Here is a 26,605-nt window from a genome sequence, read left to right as displayed (position 1 = left end):
CTTCCGGCCATGTAAGGGTTCCTGCCCGCCCAGTGACCACCTCTGGCCCTGAAGTCTTTCTACCTTTAACTTTATTTCCAAATCCCTACAATCAACCTTTTTTTATCAATCTAGGTTTTGAGGCCTGTAAATTCCTTTTACAGGGGACTCTGCGCCGTCATGCAACTATCTTTGCGCTGACCAAAAAGGGTTTCCCCCTTCCCTAACTCTCATCAAGAGTATTCATTAAATTATAAATGTCAGTATGGCAGGAGGCTTCTAATGGAGTACCTTTGGTAATCTAGACTTGACTTTTTGGTATTTAGCAGCATTAAATACATTAAATTTCATCTAGAGTAGGAACTTGGGCAGCTGAAGGAGAAACTTAAAAAGCCAGTCAATGAATCATGAGAACAATAGCAAAGGTTATGCTGTAATAGTAGCAATTCAAAGTATTTGTCAACTACAAGGTCCATCAATATAGGAGATCTTACAGATCATGTACTCTTACAAGCAGGGTCTGAGGAAGCCTGCCTTTTAGGTGCATAAAACTAGAAGTTCTGAAAAACTGGCTTCTTAAAATGAATTTCCCCTAAAGTCATTTCTCCAGTAGAGGTCAACAAGGGAAAAGGTTAAATTCTGGAAAAGAAATAGGTTTAGCAAACTGGATTTACCATCCAAACAAATGATGATCTTGTCAACAGGTCTGATCACTTCTTTGCAAATAGAAGAAAGAAACAGAAAAATAGAAGTAGTGCCAGATTTTGTATTCTTGGACCCAAAGGTCATACAGATGGCAATTATAGCCATAAAATTAAAAGATGTTTTTTCCAGAATTGCACATGTTTAGCCTATATTGGATTATTTGTTATCTAAAAAAGGAGGAAGAGAGGGAGGGAGAAAAACTGGAACACAAGGTTTTGCAAGAATTAATGTTGGGAAGGCTAGGTGGCGCAGGAGGATCTGAGTTCAAATTTGGCCTCAGACAGTTGACACTTCCTAGCTGTGTGAGCCTGGGCAAGTCACTTAACCCCAATTGCCTCAGTAAAAAAAAGTGAATGTTGAAAATTGTCTTTGCAAGTATTTTGGAAAATAAAAAGCTATTATAGAAAAAAAATTTTTTTTAAAGATGTCTTCTCCTTAGAAGGAAAGTTATGGCAAATATGGAAAGTATACTAAAAAGCATAGACACCAGCTTGCCAACAAAATTCTATATAGTCAAAGCAATGGTTTAGTAATAAATAAATAGTAATGTATGGCTATGAGAATGGGAATTATATAAGGAAAGTAGATCACTACAGAATCAATGCTTTTTAATTGCACTGCTAGAGAAAACTTCTAAGAATCTCTTGTACAATAAGGAGATTAAGTCAGTCAATACTTAATGGAATGAATTCAGATTACTCACTGGAAGGACAGATTCTGAAGCTGGGACTACTAAATATTTGTTGTAAGGCCTCATGATTACCCTTCTTGAAGCTTCTGGTTAGGGTCTATCAAGGTAACAAAATGAGAGTAATACTAAAATTAATTTATACTTTTAATGCTGTGACAATCAGATGCTAAAAGGATACCTCATAAAACTTGATAAAATAACAAAATCCATTTGGAAAAATGAATAGGAAATAATGAAAAGGAGTTAAAGATTAGGGTAGACAAGCTGTTCCAGACATCAAAGTAAACAATTTATCTATTAGAGAGTAGCTATATGTAAGTGTATCAGATATACACAAACTTTCATAGTCCTGAGTAGGAAATGTTTTCTTAACCAAACAAAAGATAAGAGACAATAATAAAAGATAAAATAGATATGTATTTACTGGAAACTGAAAAGAAACTACAGAAATCTTACTGTATTGTTTGAACTTGGTCCATCAAGGCTAGGAAATTAGACCTGTCTGTTGCTTAGAGAACAGATTCATTTAAAATGCTTAACTGAGGACCTAGATTATACTGACCAGAAACTAAGAAGGCTCTGAAAATTGATCAATCAATTACTGTTTGTTACTTTGTTTCAATCATACATGACACAATGTGTAATTATAGACACTCAAGGTAAATGGATAATCTTTTTTCAGCTCTCCCCTCTGATGAATGACATAAACTTCTTTAGGAAGTTTAGGAAAGTTCTAAGCTAATAGTGCCAATTATCCTACATTCCCTCCAATAGGGGCTATTATAATTTACTATCATTTCTTCAAATTTACAAGTGAAGAGAAATTTCAGGATTCATGTGATTTACACTTCTCTTATTGGTGATTTGAAGATTGATGAATTTGTAGATACAAAACAATTCCTATTTTGAAAACTATTAATATCCTTTAACAATTTATCAATGGTTGGGGAGGATGGGAAGATGGAGGTGTAAGTTGATAAATTTCAAGCTCTCCATATTTGCCCACACAAATAAAACAAATTTGCACCTCAGAGCGAACATAAACTGGTAAAAAATCAAAACTTGGGGCAGGCTAAAACCAGAAAAGAAAAGACACTGGGCTAGGGATTAATCCCAGTAAAGTGCAAACACCCTGTCAAGGTGACCCCTCTGGCTAGCAAGGTGTGGCTAGAACCTCAGCAAGAACCACACTTTCACCTTCCAGACTCTTTGTCAAGAGTGTGTGTGTGTGTGGGGGGGGGTGGATTCTCCAGCACCTAGTGAGTGTAGAAGCAGCTGAGCAGGGGGGTACTAATGGCTGCAGGCACTTGCAGAAGGATGGAGCTCTTGATTTGGGATAACTGGTCAGAAGGGAGAGCTGAAGGGAAGCTTGAGACACTACCCCTGCACCCCATGATTAGAGGTGCTTACACTACCATCTCTCTCTTATTTAAAAAAAAAATCGGCAAATAAAAAGAACCCCATCATTGAAATATATGGGAATAGGAGAAGACCCAAATTCATCTTCAGAGAAAGACACTTAAGCAAAAAAAAAAAAAAAAAAAAAAGCTTCTACCCCAAAGAGTAATGTGAAATGGTTCCCTGGCCAGAGAGAATTTATAGAACTCAAAAAAAAATTTAAAAGTCAAAATAGACACAGTGAGGAAAACTAAAAATAAATAGATAAATGAAAAATAAATAGATTAATGGATGAAAACCATCCAAGAAAAATAAGATTATGGAAAAAAAGTTAACCAACAAGAAACAGAGATACAGAGTCTGGAAGACAAAAATAACTCTTTGAAAATTAGAATTGAGCAAGGGGAAGCCAATGAATCCATGAGAGACCAAGAAATAACAAAACAAATTATAAAAAATGAGAAAACAGAACAAAATGTGAAACATAAGAAAAAGAACAGATTTGGAGAAAAGAAAATATAAGAATAATTGGACTTCCAAAAAGTTCTGGCCAAAAAGAGAACCCTGACACAATATTGCAAGAAATAATTTTAAAATTTTGTCCTGGAGTGATAGAACATGAATGGAAAATAGAAACAGAAAAAAAATAATAAATTCACCAATCACCACCTCAATGAAAACACACAAAAATATTATTGCCAAATTTTGAAACCTCTAGATCAAAGAGAAAATTTTGCAAGAAACAAGAAAAAAAACAATTCAAATAGCTTGAGCTACTATTAGAATTGCACAAGACTTATCAGCATCTACAAAAAAAGACCGCAGATCCTGACAGACACTGTCAATCAAAAGAATGAGGCCTATAGCCAAAAATATCATATCCAGCAAAATTATCTATAATTTTGAATGAAAAAAAAAAAAAGGGCATTCAATGAACTTGAAGATTTTCAGGACTTTCTATCAACCAAACCCGAATTTAACAGAAACATATAAGGGCCAACATCAAAGATAAATGTTAAGGAGCTCAACAAGGACAAACTGTTTAAATATTGACAAATTGTTCAGGATTTTTTTTTTTTTAACAAGGGAAATGTATACTATATGTTTAAGTTTCACATCAACTATACAGTAACTCAAAAGAAAGAATGGCAGAATTAAGATAAAAATAGTCATCATCTTATACAAGAGCGAAGAAGAATAGACACATTAGAGGGGGGAGGAGGGATTGTAATTCACATTCAGGAATGGGTTCAATAGGCAATACTACATATGTACCATGAAGGGTTATAGCACACTCCAAAATCTAGAAAGTAATCAGGGAAAAGGGATGAGGGAAGGGAAGAAGCATAGGATGTGGGAAGAAGACTAAGGGACAGATCCTTAGGTGGGGGGAGGCTAAGTAATAGCAAAGCAAGTTAATTTAATTTCAGTCAGCAGTGATAAAAAAGATGTGTGTATATGCGGGGGGAGGGGAAGAGTGTGTGTTTGTATGTATATACCTACATATGTATATATAAATATATCTTTTCTTAATTGTAGCTTGGTTGGGGGCAGAAAGGGGAATGAAAGGAGGAAAAAAAAATAAAGGAAATATGGTGCACAGCAGAGAACCAAAGAATAATTTACAAGTAAGTAAAGAAAAAAATGAACATTTATGAATATAATTTCTTCTACTAATATATACTTTCTTGATCTGGTAATTTGTTATTATAGATTTTGAACCCTTCCTGATGTTCTCCTGGGCACATGACAATATTCTCTTTTGTTTTGCTTTATTTTGTTTTGTATTCCTTTTCTGTTTTTCCTTTTTTTTTTTTTTTTTTTTTTTTTTTAGTTTTTTTTCAAATATTTTAAAATTTAAAATTAAAATAAATTTTTAAAAATTATCAATAGTGTGTGTGTATGAGAGAGACAGAGAAACAGAGAGAGAGACAGAGAGACAGAGAGAGACATATACCTACAGAGTCATTGTTTCTCTTAGATACAAAAGCTAATTAGAGAAATTTGATACAAAGACTTTTTTTCCCAATTTAATCCTGTATTTTCCCTTCTTATCCTAGTTGTGTTAATTTTGTCTATGCAAAATCTTTTCTGTTTCTAGTAATCAGTTATCTATTTTATTTTTTATTATTGTCTCTATTTTTTGTTTGGCTAAGAAAACATTTCGCTTCCATGGCTATGAAAGGTATATGATCTGCTTCTCTTCTGATTCTTTATATTATAATCTTTAGCGATAATGTTTTATATTCAATTAAAACATGTTGTGGAATATGGTATAAATGTTGGTTTGAGCCTAATTTCTTCCAGACTGATGGCAACTTGTTTTCTATTTTATCAAATGTGTGTACGTACACACACACATACACACACACACACACCTACACACACACACACACACACACACACACACACACACACACACATCTGACCCACTCACAAATACCCATTCTCTAATAGAGAAATTGTTTAGTTTGAAGTCTGGAACTGCTAGTCCAAGTCCATCCTAATTCCTAATTTCTTTAAGGAGCACATTATAACTGAATTTAAATATGCTATTTGTATGCTTTGGAGGGCAATCATCTTATATTTTAAATTTATTTGAAACAGAATTTCCCTTTTTATTATTGCTCCTTTTGTTTTGTTATTATTATATAAAAATGTTGATTTATGACAATTCATTTTTGTAGACTTTTTTGAAAGTCTACAACTTTATTGAAAATAGTTACAATTAGGTATATTCCCTAAGATTTTCCAAGTAAACCATCATATCATTAGCAAGCAGGGATAGTCTTATCTCCTCTTTATCTATCTCTCTACTTTTCTTTCTCTAGTCTTACTTTGTTACTAGTATTTCTAAAACGATATCAAATAATAGTGAGGAAAGTGAGCATACTTGTTTTACTTCTGAATTTACCAGAAAAGGTTTCAGTGTATTACCATTACATATGGTGCTTGCTTTTGGCTTTAAATGGATGCCTTTTATATTTTAAAAAGGTCATTCTATGTATATACTTTGTAGTGTTTTTTAGAATAAATGTGTTGTATTTTGTCAAAGTTTTTTTTCTGCAGCTAGGAAGTTAGCACTAACGTGTAAAATTTTTGGTTTTGAGTATGATCATGTTGATTCTCACACACACACACACACACACACACACACACACCCCTTCACCCCGTGTTGAATCATCCTTAAAGTACTAGTAAAGTACTAGTACCATATGATTTCTTGGATAAATTGCTGTAATCTGTTTGATTTAAAATCTGTTTAAAATTTGTGAGTCAATGTTCATTAATAACACTGGTTTGTAATTTTCTTTCTGTGTTTTGTTTTACCCTAGGCATCAGTACTACATTTGAATCATAAAATGATACTGGCAAGGCATTTTCTTAATTTTTGAGAATAATCTTATGACACATATATATATATATATATATATATATATATATATATATACTATTCTCTAAAAGTTTGATACTTTCTCTCCTCTTTAATAGTTGCTTTACAGCTAATTATTTTTAAGGTATTCCTCCATTTAGCTGGTGTTCACATTTTATTAGCAAATATATGCAAAACATGTTCTGATTACTCTTTTTCTTCTAGTTTTGTCGTGATTTCACCTTGCTCATTTGCTATTTTATTGATTTGATTTTCTGCTCTCTTTTTAATCGGATTAGCTAAGGATTTATCAATTTTAAGGGTCTCTTCAAGGAATCAGATTTTACTTTGTTTGCATGATATTTTGTTCCAATTTATATTTCCTCTAAATTTTTCATATTTTTTGCATTTATTTTAGGGTTTTTTCCCTAATATTTTTGGCCTTCTAATTTTTCTAGATGAACTTTTAGTTCATTAATTGTAAAGTACATAAAATAGTGCATGGCACATAGTAAATAAATTTTGGTTACCATTATTATTTTTGTTGCATTGTTGTGCACAAAGAACATATTGACCATTTCTGCCTTTTTACATATGTATACAATATCAATGTACAAAAATTGATATAGTCATTTTTTATAAAAGTTCCAGGTGGTGCCGAGAAACACAAATAATATTTTGTTGTTGTATCTAGAGGATACTTTAAGTCTTTTAACTCCATTTTCTTCAGTTCCTCTTTATTTATCTTTATGTTAAATTTATCCAAAACTGAGAGAATACTGAAATCTCCTGTCACTATTATATTATTATATCTGTTTACTTGAATTTAAAAGATATTTCTTTTTTCATTTGAATGTTAAGAAGTATCTTATCGGGGCAGCTAGATGGAATAGTGGATAGAGCACCAGCCCTGAAGTCAGGAGGACCTGAGTTCAAAACTGGTGTGACCCTAGGCAAGTCACAATTCCAATTGCCTCAGGAAAAAAAAATTTTTTAAATTATGCTATCACGTCACATAATGACAAAAGAGATAAAACAGGGAGAATAAATTAAATTATGTTTAAAGATATTATAGACAATGAAACAATACCAATAGGATAAGATCACAATTATAAAGTTGGAAACGACTTTAGAACTAACCATTTAATTTAACCTCTTCATTTTAGACTTCAAGGATTGTTGAGCCTTCTATTTATTTCATTTATATCTAATCTTTTTTTTCCTATCACCTTGAACAAAGTCCTTTTGTTGGTTCTTCTTGTCCTGGTACCCTTAGAAGTCTAACCCAAAAATTCTGAAGATAACAAAGAGTTGATAAAAGGAAAAGGGATTCTTCAAAATGCTTTGCTTAGCTCCGAACAAGGAGGTGAAATTACAAAAAAAGCATATCTAAGTCTGTTATAAAAAATAACTTCCAAACAATTAAAGCTATCCAAAAATTGCTATTCCAAAAGGAATAGGTTGCCTCCTGCTTTATTGATGATTGTCAAATTAAGATTAGATTACCACCTGTCATTACCTCTCAAATCTTTTATATAAATATTTTCAGTTCTTTTACTCAAGGCTAGAAATTTTCTTTAAATTATCAATAATTATTATTAACAATAATAGCTGATTTTATACTTTAGATCCACAAAGCTTTTGCCAAATTTAATAAGCATTTTTAACACTGTTATGTAACAAAGAAGTAGTATTAGTATTAGTATTATTAAAGTCTGAGGACCTTGATTAAAATGTTGTCTCTGTCAAACATGATACACTGGATAAATCATTTAACCCTTCCAGGCCTGTTTTCTGATATATGAAAACAGAGGATTGAACTGGACAGCTTCTGACATACATCTTAGATAATCCTCATGACAGCCCTATAAAATAAGACTACAGGTATTCCTATCCTCTTCTAGAAAAGAGGAAACTGAGGCAGAAAAATATAATGTCATTTGTCTAAATTCAACTGTTAAGTATCAGAGGTAGGATGTGAATTTACATTTCTCCTATATTCTTTATAATATACAAAAGGAAAAAAGGGCAAGAACCAATTACGAACAAATGCATTAAAATTTAAACACTGATATTATCCTGAAAAAAATAATAAAAATAATGCTTCTTTTATGCAGATCTATGACTTAAAAAACCCAAATAACTACAAAACTATATCTAACATGTGCATAGATTCTTCCTCAAATTAGGACGCCTAATTTTTTCATTATTTTGCAAAGCTCCTTCTTTAACAAACTTCAATGCATGCTAAATACAAATAAATATTTATGGCTCAGAAACAAAGAAACCAACTTACACAAAGTGCAAAGGAGTTAATGACACAGCCTAAGTTAGAACTAGTGACCAGTGAGGCTCTTCTTAAAATTAATCAGATTATAAAGAAGTTCTTTCCATTTCATCCCAAAATTCAGAACTCCTTGAAGGCAAAAGTTCCAAGGGGTCTAGTTATAAAATGACAGTCCTGTATTCAGGATAAAACTCTTATTTGTTAAAAAAAATTTTTGCTCTAATTTTTATAAATATTTAACAAATATTTATAGACTCTTAATACTACTTAAATTTGTTGTAAGGCAAGGATATTTTAAACTTTAAAGCACTATAAATGTAAGACAATATCTATTTGAAAAATTGATAACAAAGTCAAAGTCCACAACACAAATACCCTTCAATTTAAAAAGTATAATGTTTACATTTACCTGCTGGATTCCTACTGCATAAGTTTTCAGAAAGAATTCTGAAAATTCAAAATATTCCTTGGTCACATTTCCTGGGCTTCCATATCTTAAAACACACAGAGAGAAAGAGTTTCAATACTTGCATTTTTAAAAGTAAAGAACTTAATGAAAAGTACAGTGAACTACAGATAAAAGGACATCAATAAATGAATAAACAGTTTCTAAACAAAAACTTAAGGTTGAAGTATAGATTACATATATATATATATATATATATATATATATATATATATATATATATATATATATATATATATACACACCCCTCTATACTTCTAGAGAATTCAATATATATGCTGATAACTCAAATACTTTTAATTCTCTCTTTTCAACTTTCATAGTAACTCCTATTTACATTCTACTTCACCACCTATTTGCAGTGGCACACTAAATCTGACTATCTTCTGAAGACTTCTGAAATTCACTCTAATCTTGTATGTCACACTAAATTACATCTTCAATTTCACTAGAGATCATGGGATCTCCAGTCCCATGATAGATACCTCTCCTCTACTCTGGCTTCATTTCCAATGATCAATAACCATGATGATTTGCCCACCTCAGAATGTTTTATCTCTTACTTTTCCTTCCCTTATTTTCTAAGAGACCTTCAAGACTTAATCTTGAACTCTAAGTAACTCAAACATTCAGATTTTATCCACTTCTCTTCCAGGATGCAAAAGAAAGTACTGTAATTGTACATACTTTACACATTCCAAATTTCTAATGCTAAATTTCTTATTACTGCTTTGCAAGACATTTTTTCAATGATCTTCTGTTTTGTTCCACATAATTTCAAAACTTTTCTTCTCAAGGCCTTCTTACACTCTCTTACAGATTCCCTGCTCTAACTTCCTATTCTATTGAGACAATGACAGAATTCAATATAAGCTTTCTCCTCCACACTTCAAAATCTTTCCGTATTTTACTTTCTTATCTGAGAAGTGCCAATAATCTCAAAAAGGAATAATCTCTCTTCTAATTAGATCCCTTCACTGCAAAAGCTCCTCCAAAACTTTTCGTTTTCATAACTCATCCCCCAATTTCTCCAGAATTTTCCATTTCTTTTTATACTAGTCTCCTTCCCATCTGTCTACAAACACACTCAGCTATGCCCAATCATAAAAGCATCTTTACCCACCCTTTCTCTGCCAGGCAGTTCCTATCCAATTTCTTTCTTTCTATATATACATCTAATATCTTGAAAAAATAATTTGGGGGGGGGGGCAGCTAGCTGGCACAGAGCACCAGCCCTGAAGTCAGGAGGACCAGAGTTCAAATCTGAACTCAGACACTTAACACTACCTAGCTGTGTGACTCTGGGCAAGTCACATAACCCCAATTTGCCTCAGCAAAAATAAATAATTAAATAAATGAATGAATGAATGAAATAAATGAATAGATATAGATAGATAGATAATTTACACATGTTTGCACATCTTCATTACCTACTCATCTCTTCAACGTCTTGCAATCTTGTTTTTGTCCACATAACTCTAATGAATCTACTCCCCAAGAATTGTTAACCTCCTACATCAATAAATCTACATGTTTGTTTGTTTTTTTCCAGTTTGACCTTTCTGCAATTCCTGATACTTATTTAATTCTATCTTGTAGACATACTTTCTTCCAAAACACCATATTCTTTAGGATTCCCTCCTACTTCTCGAACTCTTCTCAGGTCTGTTCTCTTTTTTCCTTTTACTGATACAGTAATACAGTGTTCCTCAAGATTCTGTTATTAGTTCTTTTTTCTTCTCCATCACTTCCTTGATAATAATGAACTTAGAATCATTCTATCTCTCCTACAGAAATCTAAATCTCCAATAGTGACCTTTCTTCAGAACCTTCTACTAGCAATTTAAAAGTATCCATATCTATCATATCCCCCCCCACAAACCTGAATCTTCCTTCTCTCTTCCTATCAATGACAAGTATTTATCTCATCACTCTTGTTTGAAACTTAACAATTATCTTATAATTTCTCCTCTTCCTCCCCATTTTCAATCATTTGTGAAGTTTTAACATTTCTAGCTCAGCAATTTCTCACATATCCATTATTTCCTAACTATTCCCACTGTTACAACATCAGGTAGGACCATAATTACTAACTGCCTGAATGATTTTTTTTATTATTATTATAACTTTTTATTTACAAGATATACCCATGGGTAATTTTACAGCATTGACAATTGCCAAGCCTTTTGTTCCAATTTTTCTCCTCCCCTCCTCACCCCAGATGGCACTTGACCAATATATGTTACCTATGTTAAAGTATACATTAATTATAATATATGTATACATGTCCAAACAGTTATTTTGCTGTACAAAAAGAATCAGACTTTGAATTTGTGTATAAGTAGCCTGTGAAGGAAATAAAAAATGCAGGCAGACAAAAATAGAGGGATTGGGAATTCTATGTAGTGGTTCATAGTCATCTCCCAGAGTTCTTTCGCTGGATGTAATTGGTTCAGTTTGTTACTGCTCTATTGGAACTGATTTGATTCATCTCATTGTTGAAGACAGCCATGTCCATCAGAATTGATCATCATATAGTATTGTTGTTGAAGTATATAATGATCTCCTAGTCCTGCTCATTTCACTCAGCATCAGTTCATGTAAGTCTCTCCAGGCCTTTCTGAAATCATCCTGCTGGTCATTTCTTACAGAACAATAATATTTCATAATATTCATATACCACAATTTATTCAGCCATTCTCCAATTGATGGGCATCTACTCAGTTTCCTGCCTGAATAATTTTATAAAATTCCAAGGACTAATTCTTCCAATTCATCCTTAATACTGGATGCCACATTAAATTTACACAGGTTCATTGATCACTTTTTGGTTTAAAATCCTTTTAAAGTTAAATTTTTGGAATGCAACCCTGCGATATGCCAAATAAAATTCAAATTCAATAGTTAATGTACAAAGCTTTCCATAAGCTGTACTACTTGCCCTTTCCAGCTTTTTCTCTTCACTGCTTTGCATGTACTATAGGCTCTAAGATATACTCATCAGATCCTATTTCTGTGCCTTATTTCATGCTCCTTCCTATGACTGGAATGTTCCTTACTATTTCTCCCTTCTATATTTCTATCAATTCTTTAAGTCATCTCATTCACTAACTTTCTCTGATTCTATCACTCAAAAATAATCATTATTATGTTGAACATTTTATGACACCAAGTTTGCATCTTTTTTATTACATACTTTTTTGCATTATTTGAATTTTTTTATCCCCCTAACTGATTATGAGCTCCATGAGAGAAAGTTGTCTTAATGAATTATCACATCTCCTCCAGGATCTCACACAGTGTTTTATGCATTCAAGCAATGTTCTGTTAAATTATATTTCAAATCAAAATTTTAAGTTTTATTAATATTAATAATTAACATTCTATTAATATTGATAAAGATAAGAAGATAACCTAAACTCATACTTGAAGTTCAATTTTTTTTTCAGACTAAATATCTCAAGTAACTTAAAAAAAATGTTTTTCTTTGAAGCAACTCTGGATGTATATTTTAAGTTGCAATGAGGTCTCCCTTTCTAAAGGTTCTCTATTTCCTTTTTAAAAAATCACTTTTCGGGGCAGCTAGGTGGCGCAGTGGATAGAGCACCAGCCTTGAATTCAGGAGGACCCGAGTTCAAATGTGCTCTCAGACACTTAACACTTCCTAGTTGTGTGACCCTGGGCAAGTCACTTAACCCCAGCCTCAGGGGGGAAAAAAAAACACTTTTCTCCCAAAATATATCTTACACAGTTATTTTCCCTATCTTTTCCTAGCATATTTCTGGAACTAAGACATATTCTAAAAACATTAAAAAAAAATTTTAAACAGTTGCTATTATAATATTGTAATAATAATTTTGCTTTCCTGTCTTAAGCAATCATTTACAAACTCTAACATGGAATAAAGGAATTTTGCCTCTTCTTTCTGAAAACTCCTTGGCTATATGTATGCCAAAAAGCATAGCAATATTATTTCTGTAAAATGAGAAAGATATAGAAGTGTCTGAAATAACCTGCTAAAGGTAATCAAGTTAAAATCTAACTACTTTCATAAACAAAAGCCTCTTTAGGGAGAAAAAAAATTAGAAGTCACTTCAAAGTGACATATGACCCTAGGCTCTAAAGCCAAGGATCCCATAATGAAAGAAGTACTACAAGATATAAATATTAATAAACATGAGAATGTTACCGTTCAAAAAGACGAGCTACAATGTGTAATGCCCACTTCTTACATTTCCACCATACCAATTCTGGTCTATCATCTTCATCGATTTGTAAAGTCTCCTAAAAGAAAATATGTAAATTGATTATAATCAATGAATTAATTGTTAGGGAACTATGTGCCAGACCCTGTGGTAAGAATTGGGAATCAAAGATTTTGTTGACAAAGTCTAAAAATCATAACCATAGATAATAGCATATAAACTTCTATTACAGGTTATTGTAGTCACAATGAACTACAATTTAATTTGTGGTTTGTTTGTTTGTTTGTTTGTTTTTGTTTTTTGCAAATCCCAATAATTTAACAAATCAGAATGGATTTTGAATAGTGATAACCATTATCAGCTTTTCTTTGTCTATAATTCTTTACAATCTGGCTCCAGCTTACTTTTCCAGACTTATTAATATTTTTCCACATACTTTATATGATCCAGCAAGTCTACCTGCTATTATTCATATACATTACTTTTCTTTGAACTGGTTGTGCCTTCCCATACCTAGAATGAGCTTCCTCTTTGCATCAGCTTCTTCCTTAACTATAAAATCTCTAGCACTCTTCAAACTTTAGTTCAAGTAGTACTTTCTTTATAAGGTCTTTACTGATACCCACCCAAGATTAGTGACTCCCTCCCTAAATTATCCTTACATGTATATTTACTTGTCATACATATTTTTTCCCATCAATAGGATATAAACACCTTACATGCAAATACTTCATCTAACATAGAAAAAAAAAAACTCTTTGAATTTCCTCCCATATTCAAAAGTCATTTTCCCAATCCTTTGGTTACAATGATATACTGAACAAAATACAATTATCAGAACCAAGAAATAGCATTACACACACAAACACACATGCGCATGTGCGCGCACACACACATGCACACACATCCACAATGAGTATTAGAAGCCTTCACAATAACAGAGATAAAGCAAAGATATCCATTATCACAATTATTTGATACAGTATACATAGCAATTATATATGTATATTATAGATTCACATATGTGTATATATATAGATACACAATTCTTATTCAGTCATGTCCAACTCTTCTAGACCCCACAGACCCTACCACACCAATATTGTCCATAGGGTTTTCTTGACAAAGATTCTGGAGCAGTTTGCTATTTCCTTCATAGATTAAGGCGAAAAGAGGATAAATGACTTGCCTGGGGTCACATATCTAGTAAGTGTCAGGAGCCAGATTTAAACTCAGGTCTTCCATACTCTGAACCCAGCACTCTCAAACTGAGCCACTCAGCTGTGCATATTTTATAGTATAGAAATGCTCACAATAGAAATGATAAAATAAATATACATTGAAAAAATAAGCTTAAGCAAAGGGAAAACAAAATTATCAATTATAGGAAAAATGAATGTTTACTTAGAGAACCTGGAACTTTTATCAAAGTTACAGGATATAAAATAAATCTACATAAATCATCAAATTTTCTATATATCACCCACAAAATCCAGCAGGAAGAAATAGAGAAATTTCATTCAAAATAACTATAGAATATATAAAATATTTGAAAGTTGACTTACCAAGGCATATACTATATGGATACAACACTCTACGTAAATACAGACTTAAATAAATATTAATTATTCATGGAAATCCTGAGTCAATATAATAAAATAATAATACTGAATAAATTAATTTGTTCATTGCATATCAAACCAGTCAAGAATTACATTATAGAGTTAGAAGAAATAATGTCGAAATACATTAAAGGGCAAAATCTCAAAGGAAATAATGAAAAAAAATTGAAATGGAGACTAAACTGAACTAGATCTCAAAAAAGAAAGCAATTAATACAAAACAATTATCATTAAAACTCTCATGCTGATGAAAAGGAGTAGGAGAGGAAAAGCAGAGTTGGAAGGAAAAAAGAACTTCTTACTGCCACTTAAAGCATAAACTGACCAGCAGAACAAATTAGATATATAACATACAGAAGCAAATAGCAATAAGTAAACACAAAGACTCCAAATATGGAGATAGAGATCATTACTGAACAAAAACCTGTTTGGAAAACTAGAAAGTGTTCGAGTAAACTTAAGTCAAGTAAAGACCAATTATCTCACAACATATACCAAGAAGAGCTCTAACTGGATACAGGACTTAGACTTCGTATTCCATTAGCAGTTCTGCTTGGCTTCATATGAAAACCACCTACCTACCAGCATGTACAAATCATCTGAAATTTCAATCTTATGCACTAGATTGTGTTTCTGATACTTAATACCTCAACTCACCCTCAATTACCTCTTTTCTCTCTGCAGAACTAGAATGCAAAGCAGTAACTTCTATCAAAAACTTCCTTTACTAGGAGATTTAAAACCTTTTTTGTAACTCCATTTTCCAACAGCAGCTCATTGAAAAGCATGCTTCCAGTTGGGAACCATTTAGTGTTTTCCAAACAAATCCAACCCACCATTTTTAAGCTTCTTTTGTGTTATGTAAGGGAAGATATAATCTTTCCTTCAAGATTATAAATTCCTTGAAAGCAAGGACTGTCTCTTTTTCTTATCTGTGTCCCCTGCCACTTAGTAGGTACTTGATAAATGTTTATTTGATTGAAAATGAAAGGTCATTTTATAAATAAATTAGGGATAGTGGGAAGAAATGTTTACCTTTCTAAACTATTGACAGGGAAAGGATTCATGATCAAAGAAAGAATCTGAGAGATACATAGATAAAAAAAAGATAATTTTGATTACAAAAATAAAAAAGTTTGCACAAACGAAACTAATTCAGTTAATAATAATAATATTCAGTATAATAATGGGAAATAATAAGAGGATGGAAGGAGAGAATTTCTATATCAAGTTTCTCCAGTAAATATAAGATACATAAGGAAATTATTCAAATTTAAGAACAACAATCATTGCCTAATAGATTTCATCAAAGGATGTGAACAGGCAGTTTTCAAAGAAAGAAATCCAAGTTATTAATAACTATATTAAAAAATATCTAATCATTAAAGCAACTCTTATGCTCTACTTCATACTTTTGAAATTGGCAAAAGAAAATGACAATTGTTAAAGGGCTGATTGAAAACAGGCACTTTAATGCACTGCCAGTGGAATTATGAATTTGTAAAAACCAATCTGGAAATTAATTTAAAACTATATCCAGGAAAAGTATTGTCAAAATATTTGAAATTAAATTTCTGTTTCGTGATTCCTAACTCTCCTATCTCTAGCCTGCTCGATTCAGATCTGGCAACTAACAGGTTAGAAGCTGGTTCCATTCAGTTGACATTATTTGGACATGAAACCAGGCCATTAGACTCTCCAGTACCAGTGTGAATAGAATAGCTGCCACCAGAGATTTATTTCTCCAGAGTCAAAATTCCCCTCAAATAGCAAATCCCCTAACTTTGTTCTTGCTCCAATCTCTGGTCTTTTCCTTGTTTGTACGTTTCATTCTTTGTAAGGAAAACTCCTGAGCTTTCCAATATATGACCCAATACAACTCAGACCACTTAGACCACAGAAAGGATATGCCATCTGTAATCTTTTTCCTAACCAACTATTTCACCCTGCTCTCTTTGGTTCTGGTCTCTACAGAGACCTGCTTTGTTGCAGCTTTACACCATCTCCACCTTCTGATTTCCCAACTCTTCCTCTTACCTCCCCCCAAGCCAGGTTAAGAAGATGTTCAGTTAACTCCACGCCTATAACCAGCTATGGATTGTGAATGCATGCTTGGTTAAAACTATATATGATTTAAGGTTTTGCAAAGGTGAATGTTAAAAACTATCTTTGCATGTATTTGGAAAATAAAATACAATTTTTTTACATAAACATGTGATTTACTTACATAAAATTGGTACACATTATCTTAAGAGATGAGGTTTGGCAGAATATAAAAATCAAAATATTTGAGTAGCAATAGTTTCAAGTAATAGTAATTTAATCCACGTTATCCAGATTGATCTAATGCTGTAAAAAGTTTTTGTTATTAAAAACCCAAACTATATTGCTTTCGTTTTCTTACCTTATAATAGGTGAGAAATTACTGTCAATTATATTTGATCTGCACAAAAGATGTCATCAGCAAGATAAAGAGTCTTCAGAAACAGGGTATTTAAAACTTTTGGTGAAATCAATTCAAAGGGGAAAAAACTGATTTGGAGTATCAAATACATTTAGTAAATTAAAACCTAGGGAGAATTCATTGTTGTATGAGCACTGAATGTGAAATATCACAGTGTATAAATAAAACTTTTCTTTCCTTTCAGATCCTCTCAAAAAGATGACATAGACAAAAAAGCTTTTGATAAAAGTTAAGAAGGACCATGGAGAAATGCCTCAATCAGACATTCAGCAGCTTTAGAGCATATCAAATACTATTAAAAAAAAAAAAAAAAACCCTGTGATTATTTGTATTTGGCTTATCATTTTGTTTGTGTCTTCTTTGTTTATTATTTTATTTTCACCAGTTACATGTAAAAACAATTTTTTTACTATTCATTTATAAAACTTTGATTTTCAAATTCTATCCATCCTACCTCAACCTTACTGAGAAAAGTAATTCAAAATAGGCTGTATATGTGTAGTCATATAAACGATGTTGTAAAAGAAAACAAACAGAAAAAAAAAATAAGCGTCAAAAACATATGCTTCAATCTGTATTCAGACACCATTTCTCCTTTTTCAAGGGATAGGCAGCACTTTTCATCATAAATCCTTCAAAGAACCAGAACAAGCTATTGATTAATAGCTAAGAAAAAATCCCCAGGACCAGATGCATTTACATGTGAATTCTACCAAACATTTAAAGAACAATTAACCCCAATGCTATATAAACTATTTGAAAAAATAGAGAATGAAGGACTCCTACCCAAATTTCTTTTATGACACAGACATGGTACTAATACCTAAACCAGTAGGTTGAAAACAGAATTACAGACCAATCTCCCTAATGAATATTGATGCTAAAATCCTAAATAAAATATTAGCAAAAAGACTACAGAAAATCATCCCCTGGATAATAACACCATTGACCAAGTAGGATTTATACCAGGAATGCAGGACTGATTCAATATTAGGAAAACTATTAGTATAATTGACCATATCAATAACCAAATTAACAAAAACCATATTATCATCTCAATAGATGATGCAGAAAAAGCATTTGGTAAAATCCAACATCCATTCCTATTAAAAACACTTGAGTATAGGAATAAATGGACTTTTCCTTAAAATAATCAGTAGCATCTATTTAAAACCATCAGTAAGCTGCATATATAATGGGGATAAACTGGAACTATTCCCAATAAGATCAGGAGTGAAACAAGGTGGCCCACTATCACCATTACTATTCAATATTTTATTAGAAATGATAGCTTCAACAATAAGAGTTGAGAAAGAGATTAAAGGAATTAGAGTAGATGACGAAACCAAATTATTATTCCTTGCTGATGATATGATGGCATACTTAGAGAACACCAGAAAATCAACTAAAAAGTTACTAGAAATAATCCACATCTTTAGCAAAGCTGCAGACACAAAATAAACCCACATAAGTCATCAGCATTCTTATATATCACTAACAAAATCCAACAGTTAAGAGTTACAAAGAGAAATTCCATTTAAAGTAACAATAGTATAAAATATTTGGTAATCTATTTGCCAAGGGAAAATCAGAAACTATATGAGCAAAACTACAAAACACTTTCCACACAAATAAAGTCAGAGTTAACCAATTGGAAAAATATTAAATGCTCTCAGATAGGGCAAACAAATATAATAAAGATGGCAATACTATCTAAAATTTATTTAACGCTATACCAATCAGACTCCCAAAAAACTATTTTAATGACCTAGAAAAATCAACAACAAAGTTCATATGAAAAAACAAAAGATCAAGAATTTCAAGGGAACTAATGAAAAAAAATAAATCAAATGAAGGTGGCCTAGCTGTATAATATAATCTAAAATTATATTATAAAGCAGTGGTTACCAAAACCATTTGGTATTGGTTAAGAAATAGACTAGTTGATCAGTGGAATAGGTTAGGTTCAAAGGACAAAAAAGTCAATAACTTTAATAATCTTGTGTTTGACAAACCCAAAGACTCCAGGTTTTGGGGATAAGAACTCACTGTTTGACAAAAACTGCTGGAAAAAATAGAAACTAATATGGCAGAAACTAGACATTGATCCACACTTAATACCGTACACTGGAAAAAATATAAACTAATATGGCAGAAACTAGACATTGATCCACACTTAATACCGTATACCAAGATAAGGTCAAAATGGGTTCATGACCTAGGCATAAAGAATGAAATTATAAATAAATTAGAAGAACATAGGATAGTTTACCTCTCAGACCTGTGGAGGAGGAAGGAATTTATGACCAAAGAACTAGAAATCATTATTGATCACAAAATAGAAAAATTTGATTTTATCAAATTGAAAAGTTTTTGTACAAACAAAACTAATGCAAACAAGATTAGAAGGGAAGCAATAAACTGGGAAAACATTTTTTACAGTCAAAGGTTCTGATAAAGGCCTCATTTCTAAAATATATAGAAAATTGACTCTAATTTAAAAGAAATCAAGCCATTCTCCAATTGATAAATGGTCAAAGGATATGAACAGACAATTCTCAGATGAAGAAATTGAAATCATTTCTAGCCATATGAAAAGATGCTCCAAGTCATTATTAATCAGAGAAATGCAAATTAAGACAACTCTGAGATACCACTACACACCTGTCAGATTGACTAGAATGAAAGGGAAAAAATAATGCAGAATGTTGGCAGGGATGTGGGAAAATCGGGACACTGATACATTGTTGGGTGGTCTGGAGAGCAATTTGGAACTATGCTCAAAGAGGTATCAAAATGTGCATACCCTTTGATCTAGCAGTGTTACTACTGGGTTTATATCTCAAAGAGATTTTTAAAGAAGGGCAAGGGACTTGTATGTGCAAGAATGTTTGTGACAGCCCTCTTTGTAGTGGCCAAAAACTGGAAACTGAGTGGATGCCCATCAACTGGAGAATGGCTGAATAAATTGTGATATATGAATATTATGAAATATTATTGTTCTGTAAGAAATGACCAACAGGATGATTTCAGAAAGGAGAGACTTACATGAACTGATGCTGAGTGAAATGAGTAGGACCAGGCGATCATTATATACTTCAACAACAATATTGTATGATGATCAATTCTGATGGACATGGCCATCTTCAACAATAAGATGAACGAAATCAGTTTCAATAGAGTGGTAATGAACTGAACCAATACACCCAACGAAAGAACTCTGGGTGATGACTATGAACCACTACATAGAATTCCCAATCCCTCTATTTTTGTCTGCCTGCATTTTTGATTTCCTTCACAGGCTAATAGTACAATGTTTCAAGTCCGATTCTTTTTTACATCAAAATAACTGTTTAGACATGTATACATATATTGTATTTAACTTGTACTTTTTTCATATTGAACATGTATTGGTCAACCTGCCATCTGAGGGAAGGGATGGGGGAAAGGAAGGGAAAAGATGGAACAAAAGGTTTTGCAGTTGTCAATGCTGAAAAATTATCTATGCATATAATTTCTGTAAAAATTAATTAATTAAAATTTAAAAAAAGAAAGAAAATTGTATATACTTTGATTTGCATTCAAATTCCATAATTTTTTCTGTAGATGTGGATGGCATTATCCATAAAAGTCTTTTGGAACGGTCTTAGATCACTGTATTGCTTAGAAGACTTAATGTGGCTGTTACTATGTACAATGTGCCTGTTACTGTATATACAATGTGCTCCTGGTTCTGCTCACTTTTTTAACTCTTTTATTATATAGACTTAGAAAGGGTATTACTAGGTCAAACAGTATATGTGGTTTTAGGGCTATTTGGACACAGTTCCAAACTACTTTACAGAGTGGTTGAATCAGTTCATAATTCCACCACTGGTGCATAAATACCTCATTTTTCCCACATGCCTCCAAAATTAGTCATTTTCCTTTTCTGTCCTATTAGTCACTAACTGCTTTTCTCAACAATACAATGATCTAAGACAATTCCAAAAGACTTTTCATGGAAAATGCCATCCACATTCAGATAAAGAACAATGGAATCTAAATGCAGGTCAAAGTATACTTTTAACTTTTAAAAAGTTAAAAAGTAAATGATAAAATTAATAGATTCATTATATTAAGACAATGAAGGAAGGCAGTTAGTTTAAAAGTAATCCCAGAATGGAGAAAAATAAATAAATAAATGATTTGCATCTTATAACAACCTCTTCTTTGAAATTCTGTTTATACCAGAGGTCCCTGTGACTCCCTCAAGTCAAACACTCTTTCCATCTCCCTTTTAACCTTTGTCATATATCAGACCCAAATACAGGTGTTGGAGGGAAAATTCTGAGAAAATAGAGGGAAACAATTTAAATTCTCATTACAGAAATTTATTAGTTGTGCAATAGGCAACTTATCTTATTTCTTTGCCCCAGTTTTCTGATCTATAAAAATAAAAATGATACCAATTTCCCAGAGTTAATATAGATCAAAATAATATGATTGTAAAGTGCTTAACAGTGACTGGTATATGCTAAGCACTATATTATTTCTTTAATTGAATGTAATTGTTTCATGCCTAATAACTATAAAATAGATTTAAAATGTCAAAGATAATAAGATCAATGATTTTTTTATATGGGATAATTTAGAAAAGCAATTGATGTCATATGAAGTTTTGTTTCATGCTTTAAATATATGACATTATGTTATTTTTGCATTTCTAAATTCTCTTACATTGTGATAACTGAGAGACCAGTAACAGAAATGCTGTTAGACAAAACTTTTTAATGTGGATGCTATTACACATGAATTGGACTTTTAAAAGAATGAGTTAAATATTTAATGAGATATTTTGCTATAAGGGAGATGATATATAATTGCAAATTTCCATTTGAAAATCTTGGCTATTATGGAAGTGTACACAGTAGTTTTAAAAAGTAGCTTCAATTTATTAATGATGAGTCAATATCTGGTACTTGCAGTATGTCTGAAACCCCAGAATATGGCAAATTTTAATTCATAAGAAAAAGATAAATGAAAAGAGAAAGATACTCAAACTCTAACTTATGGTTAGTGTAATTTTGCTTTTTAAGGCAAATATCCTTGGGACTGTAATTAACTATTTTGAATTTTGATTACAGGGCTAATTGAATGAATTGTCATGAAGCCAACAATAGAAAATGGCATGTGCTACAGTCTATGCCTGGCAAAAGTTTTAGGAACAACCTGTGCATGACCTATCTAAGGTTCCTTCCCTATTTCATCATTGAAAAGGAATTTTCCCCACTTGGTTAATCCTGAGTTAATCCCTGATTAATCCTTGTAACTACATGAACAGCTATCAGATATGACTCTTGTCTGAAATAAAAGAGAGCTAAGTAAATTTTCCCACTATTATGATATATGACATCTTTTTCTTTTGTAGCAAATTTCCATAATTAAGAAGTTATGTAAGTATACTACTAGCTCTATTAAATAACACATTTAAATAATAGACCATCTCTGAGTTACTATAATAGGATGCAAATATGAAACTCTTATAGGTTTAACCTGTATTTGTGGTTAAGTTGTAATACAGATATGACATATACTCACAAGGGGGAAATTATTAGATAAAGATATAATGTGCAAGTTTTCTAAATAAATAATAAACTTTTAGAAAGCAACAGGACTGCACTGTTTTCTCTAAGAATTATACAGAGATATATATAATTGGATTCCAACTAAGTTCTCAAAAATGGACCAATGACTTTACACATAAATTTTATTGATAATAGCAAAGAAAATGAAATTATCTGATAATTTTAATAGTCAGCAGAGTTGGATCCTGATAAATTTTTAAAAGATGCTTATATCAAGTTTAAGATTTAGATAAGAATAGAAATATCAAATGGTATATGAACTGAAATTCTCTGAAGTTTCAAAATTGGAGAACCAAATTTAAATGGTACTACTAGCAGAATTATCTAGGGTCTAGATTTGGAATCAGAATATCAGAGTCCCTTTTACAGCTGTCCTGAGAATAGGCAAATTGCAAGATATCAAAGGACCAGATGAGACAGGCAGGACTCAAAATGTGGTGGTTAAATAGATATTAAGAATGGATCACTAGAACAGAAGAAGATTTGATTCTAGTGATGTGCAAGTTTTCTTACTTTTCTTGCTTACCTTAGTGACATACATACATACATACATATATACATACATATATCTCCCTTCTCAGAACTTATATCTCCCTTCTCAGAAGGGGGACTTCTGTGAGATCTCTAAATACTTTAATATGTATATGACATAACATAATTATGCAATTATGGGAAATGTGAGAAAAGCTTTACTGCATTGTGCATTCCCAGAGTGGCTGGGAAACTAGACCATCGCTAAGTGCTGTCTGGAAACCAGAAACTCTGATCCAAAGATTGATAGAAGGAGTTTTCTCAAACTGTACATCTCAAGCCATATGTCTGAGTAATTATTGCTTCTAAGGACCCCTACCAGGTCCTTCTAACTATTCCCACAGCTACCAAACTTGTGAGTGTGGACTTCTGGATCATTTCATTTCAAATCCCTGCTCTTGAGTGGATGGCAAAACCCTCCAAGGAGATCAAGATTGTTATTTTCTCCCTCTATGTTTTTAGTCCCCTCTCTTTTCTGCTTATAAACAAACAGTGGTTTCCCTAGGTCCCTTCAAGGAAACAGCATCTTGATTTATATGTGCCTTTCTTTTATTAGTCAGAAAAGTAGGCATTCTTATGACTCTTTCTTTGGACAAAAGGAGAAAATATTAAGATATTAAAGAGACATCTTAATGGTTTCCTAAAGGAGAACCAGTGCCCAGCAACCAAGCTGTTCCCTTAAGTCTGGCATAACAACAATCCTTTGTGCTCAGCTTCTGACAAAACCATATAATTACTATATTGCTTCAACCAGCATAAGGTATTCTCAGGCAATCACCAATATATTCTGAAATTAACAGAACTAGAACAATACTAACATTGTAAAAGAAAATAAACTTTGAAAAACTTAAGAACTCTGATCAAAGCAATAACCAAACATTATCCACCTAATGAAAGAAACTGGAGAAAAGCACTAGACTAAATAAATTTTTGGATATGGAAAATATTGGGATTTTATTTTGCTTGACATGCATATTTTCTTGTAACATCTATGTATTTGGTACAAAAGTTTTGTTTTTCTTTTTTTTTTTTTTAAACTATTAAGGAGTGATAAGAGGAAAAGTGAAACTAAGAATAGGGATCCCCTACTCCAAAAAATAGAACAGAACAAAAGGAAAACTAGAAGGAATCAAGACCAGCTATGAAAGTTACATGATGAATTTATGTAGTTAAAAAAGAAAAGCAATGCTTTTTGTTTTCTTTCTCTTTTTTTTTTCCTTTTTGATCTGATTTTTTTTGGGCAGTGTGATGGTTGTGAAAATATGTACAGAAAAAAAAAAAGAAAGAAGAAAAAAAAAAAGAAAACACGTACAGAAGAATTATCCATGTTTAACTTCTACTGTATTACTTGTCTAGGGGAATAGTAGAAGAAAGGAGGGAGAAAAAATCTGGAACACAAGATTTTGCAAGGATGAATGTCAAAAACTATCTTTGCATATATTCTGAAAATAAAAAGTTATTTAAAAAAGAAAAATAAATTCTAATATAATAAGATTCACAATTTTCACATGCAATCCTCTCCTTATGTTTTACAATGTATGTGGAAATGCTCATTATGCTTGATATTTGTTAAGATCAGAATAAAATTACAATAAAATGGATAACAAAAACAAAAATGAAATACCAGACTAAATTTATAATACAAAATATTGACATGGGCACAATTGTCTTTGAACAATTCCAAATTTAAAATCAATACAAAGATTTTTCACTCAATCAAAATCTGTACTCAGCAAGCATCCCAATCCCCAACTATTACTTTCCTCAAAGAAAAATAAGAATTTACTTACAGGGGGAACTATTCTATCAATAATAGTGCGGAATATCTCCATCCAATGCATCATAGTTTGACTGTTCACCAATTGAAGTGGTAATGCATACTAGAAGAGAAGAGAATGAAAAAAATACATAAACTAATTTTTGTTATATAAAACACTGCATTTCACTTACATACAGTAAAAGCTCTTTATTTCATATCAATAAGGAACAATGTACTCCATAAAAGCAAATTTTCCAGATAATGCAGTAAAAGTTTAGTAAGTGCCAACACTTTTTCATTATGTTCTTTATTGTAAATATTACTAAATGGTATTTTACCATGCCTTCTTTTTAAAATAGAATGATGATGCTCTGTGGTTGCCATCATCACCATCAAATATTATATAGTGTTGATGTTTTAATGCCTCTACTTCTGCTTTCCCAGTCACTATACCTGTTTTTGCAGTCTTTTTCATCCTAATTTGTGACAATAAAAATTTACACAATGAAGATTATTAAGACTATGAGCAAATTAAGAGTCAAAACGCTATAATGGATTTTTCTAGAAAATACAGCAATGGCAATTTTGCTTGCTAAAAAAAAAAAAAAACAACAACTTATTTCCTGCTTCTCTACTAAGCTACTCACGGTTGCTGGAAATCTAAATTTCTAAGTCTAAATTCCTGAGAAGTAGCACTGTAATGCATTAGGAAATGAAACATATTTTAACAAAAATGTATTTTTGTCCAGAGTTAAGATAGATCCCTGAAAAGATAAGAAGATTAAAAAAGCAAATGACTTACTTACATATGCTAGACTATGTTATGCAACACATATATATATATGTGGTTTTATATATTGTACATTCATATGTATGCTTATATATATATATATTTCTAATGTGTTTATATGTATATTTACAATTTGTTTATAGGTATGTTTCTACATGTACTAAATGTGTATATGTGTACATTTATAAGTGTTTATGTATGTATTTGTAAATACATGTTACAAACACATAAGCATATATGTATATATTGTGTATGTGTGTGTCCCACTTTCCTCAGCAATTGTCTCTTTCATCCAAAAGATAACAAATCAGAAACACAATTATGGCTTTCTTTCTCACACTGTCATAATGGTAATGAGATAGAAATATCATCTTGTTTTAGATAGAACTCTCCTATAACAAACTAAAAGAAAGGGCACTGTTTTAAGATAAAATTAGAATAATGACACTGGATATTTACTCTGGTAAGTTTAATTTTGAACCAAATAATTTTTTCTATTCATCTATTCATTTTTAATCATTCATTTTCCTCCCGTCTCTTTTTCTAATCAGGACAGCCAAGATAAGTTGGGAAACATGGAGGAGGAGGAAGGAAAGTAGTGAGTATAGTTCATCAGGATCCATGAAAACAAACTAATCTGCAATTATGTGATTTTGAGCATTTTTCATATGACTAGAAATAGCTTTAATTTTTTCATCTGAAAATTGT

The 26,605-nt window shown here is 31.8% G+C and overlaps 1 protein-coding gene across 4 annotated transcripts in view; it reads right to left on the bottom strand.

Moving 5' to 3' along the window:
• IPO8 (importin 8) overlaps positions 1–26,605 on the bottom strand; it is a 150,101-nt gene that overhangs the window by 82,922 nt on the left and 40,574 nt on the right. For all 4 annotated transcript variants that reach the window (XM_074270641.1, XM_074270639.1, XM_074270638.1 and 1 more), the window contains 3 exons: positions 25,139–25,228; positions 13,089–13,183; positions 8,843–8,927 (listed from right to left, as the gene is read on the bottom strand). In XM_074270641.1, the coding sequence (XP_074126742.1) occupies positions 8,843–8,927; positions 13,089–13,183; positions 25,139–25,228 (270 nt within the window). The remainder of the gene's footprint in view (positions 1–8,842; positions 8,928–13,088; positions 13,184–25,138; positions 25,229–26,605) is intronic.

Source organism: Sminthopsis crassicaudata, chromosome 5 (assembly GCF_048593235.1).
Source record: "Sminthopsis crassicaudata isolate SCR6 chromosome 5, ASM4859323v1, whole genome shotgun sequence".
Taxonomy (NCBI): Eukaryota; Metazoa; Chordata; class Mammalia; order Dasyuromorphia; family Dasyuridae; genus Sminthopsis; species Sminthopsis crassicaudata.
The sequence above is the reverse complement of the archived record's forward strand: the minus strand, read 5'-3'. Positions and strand labels throughout refer to the sequence as shown.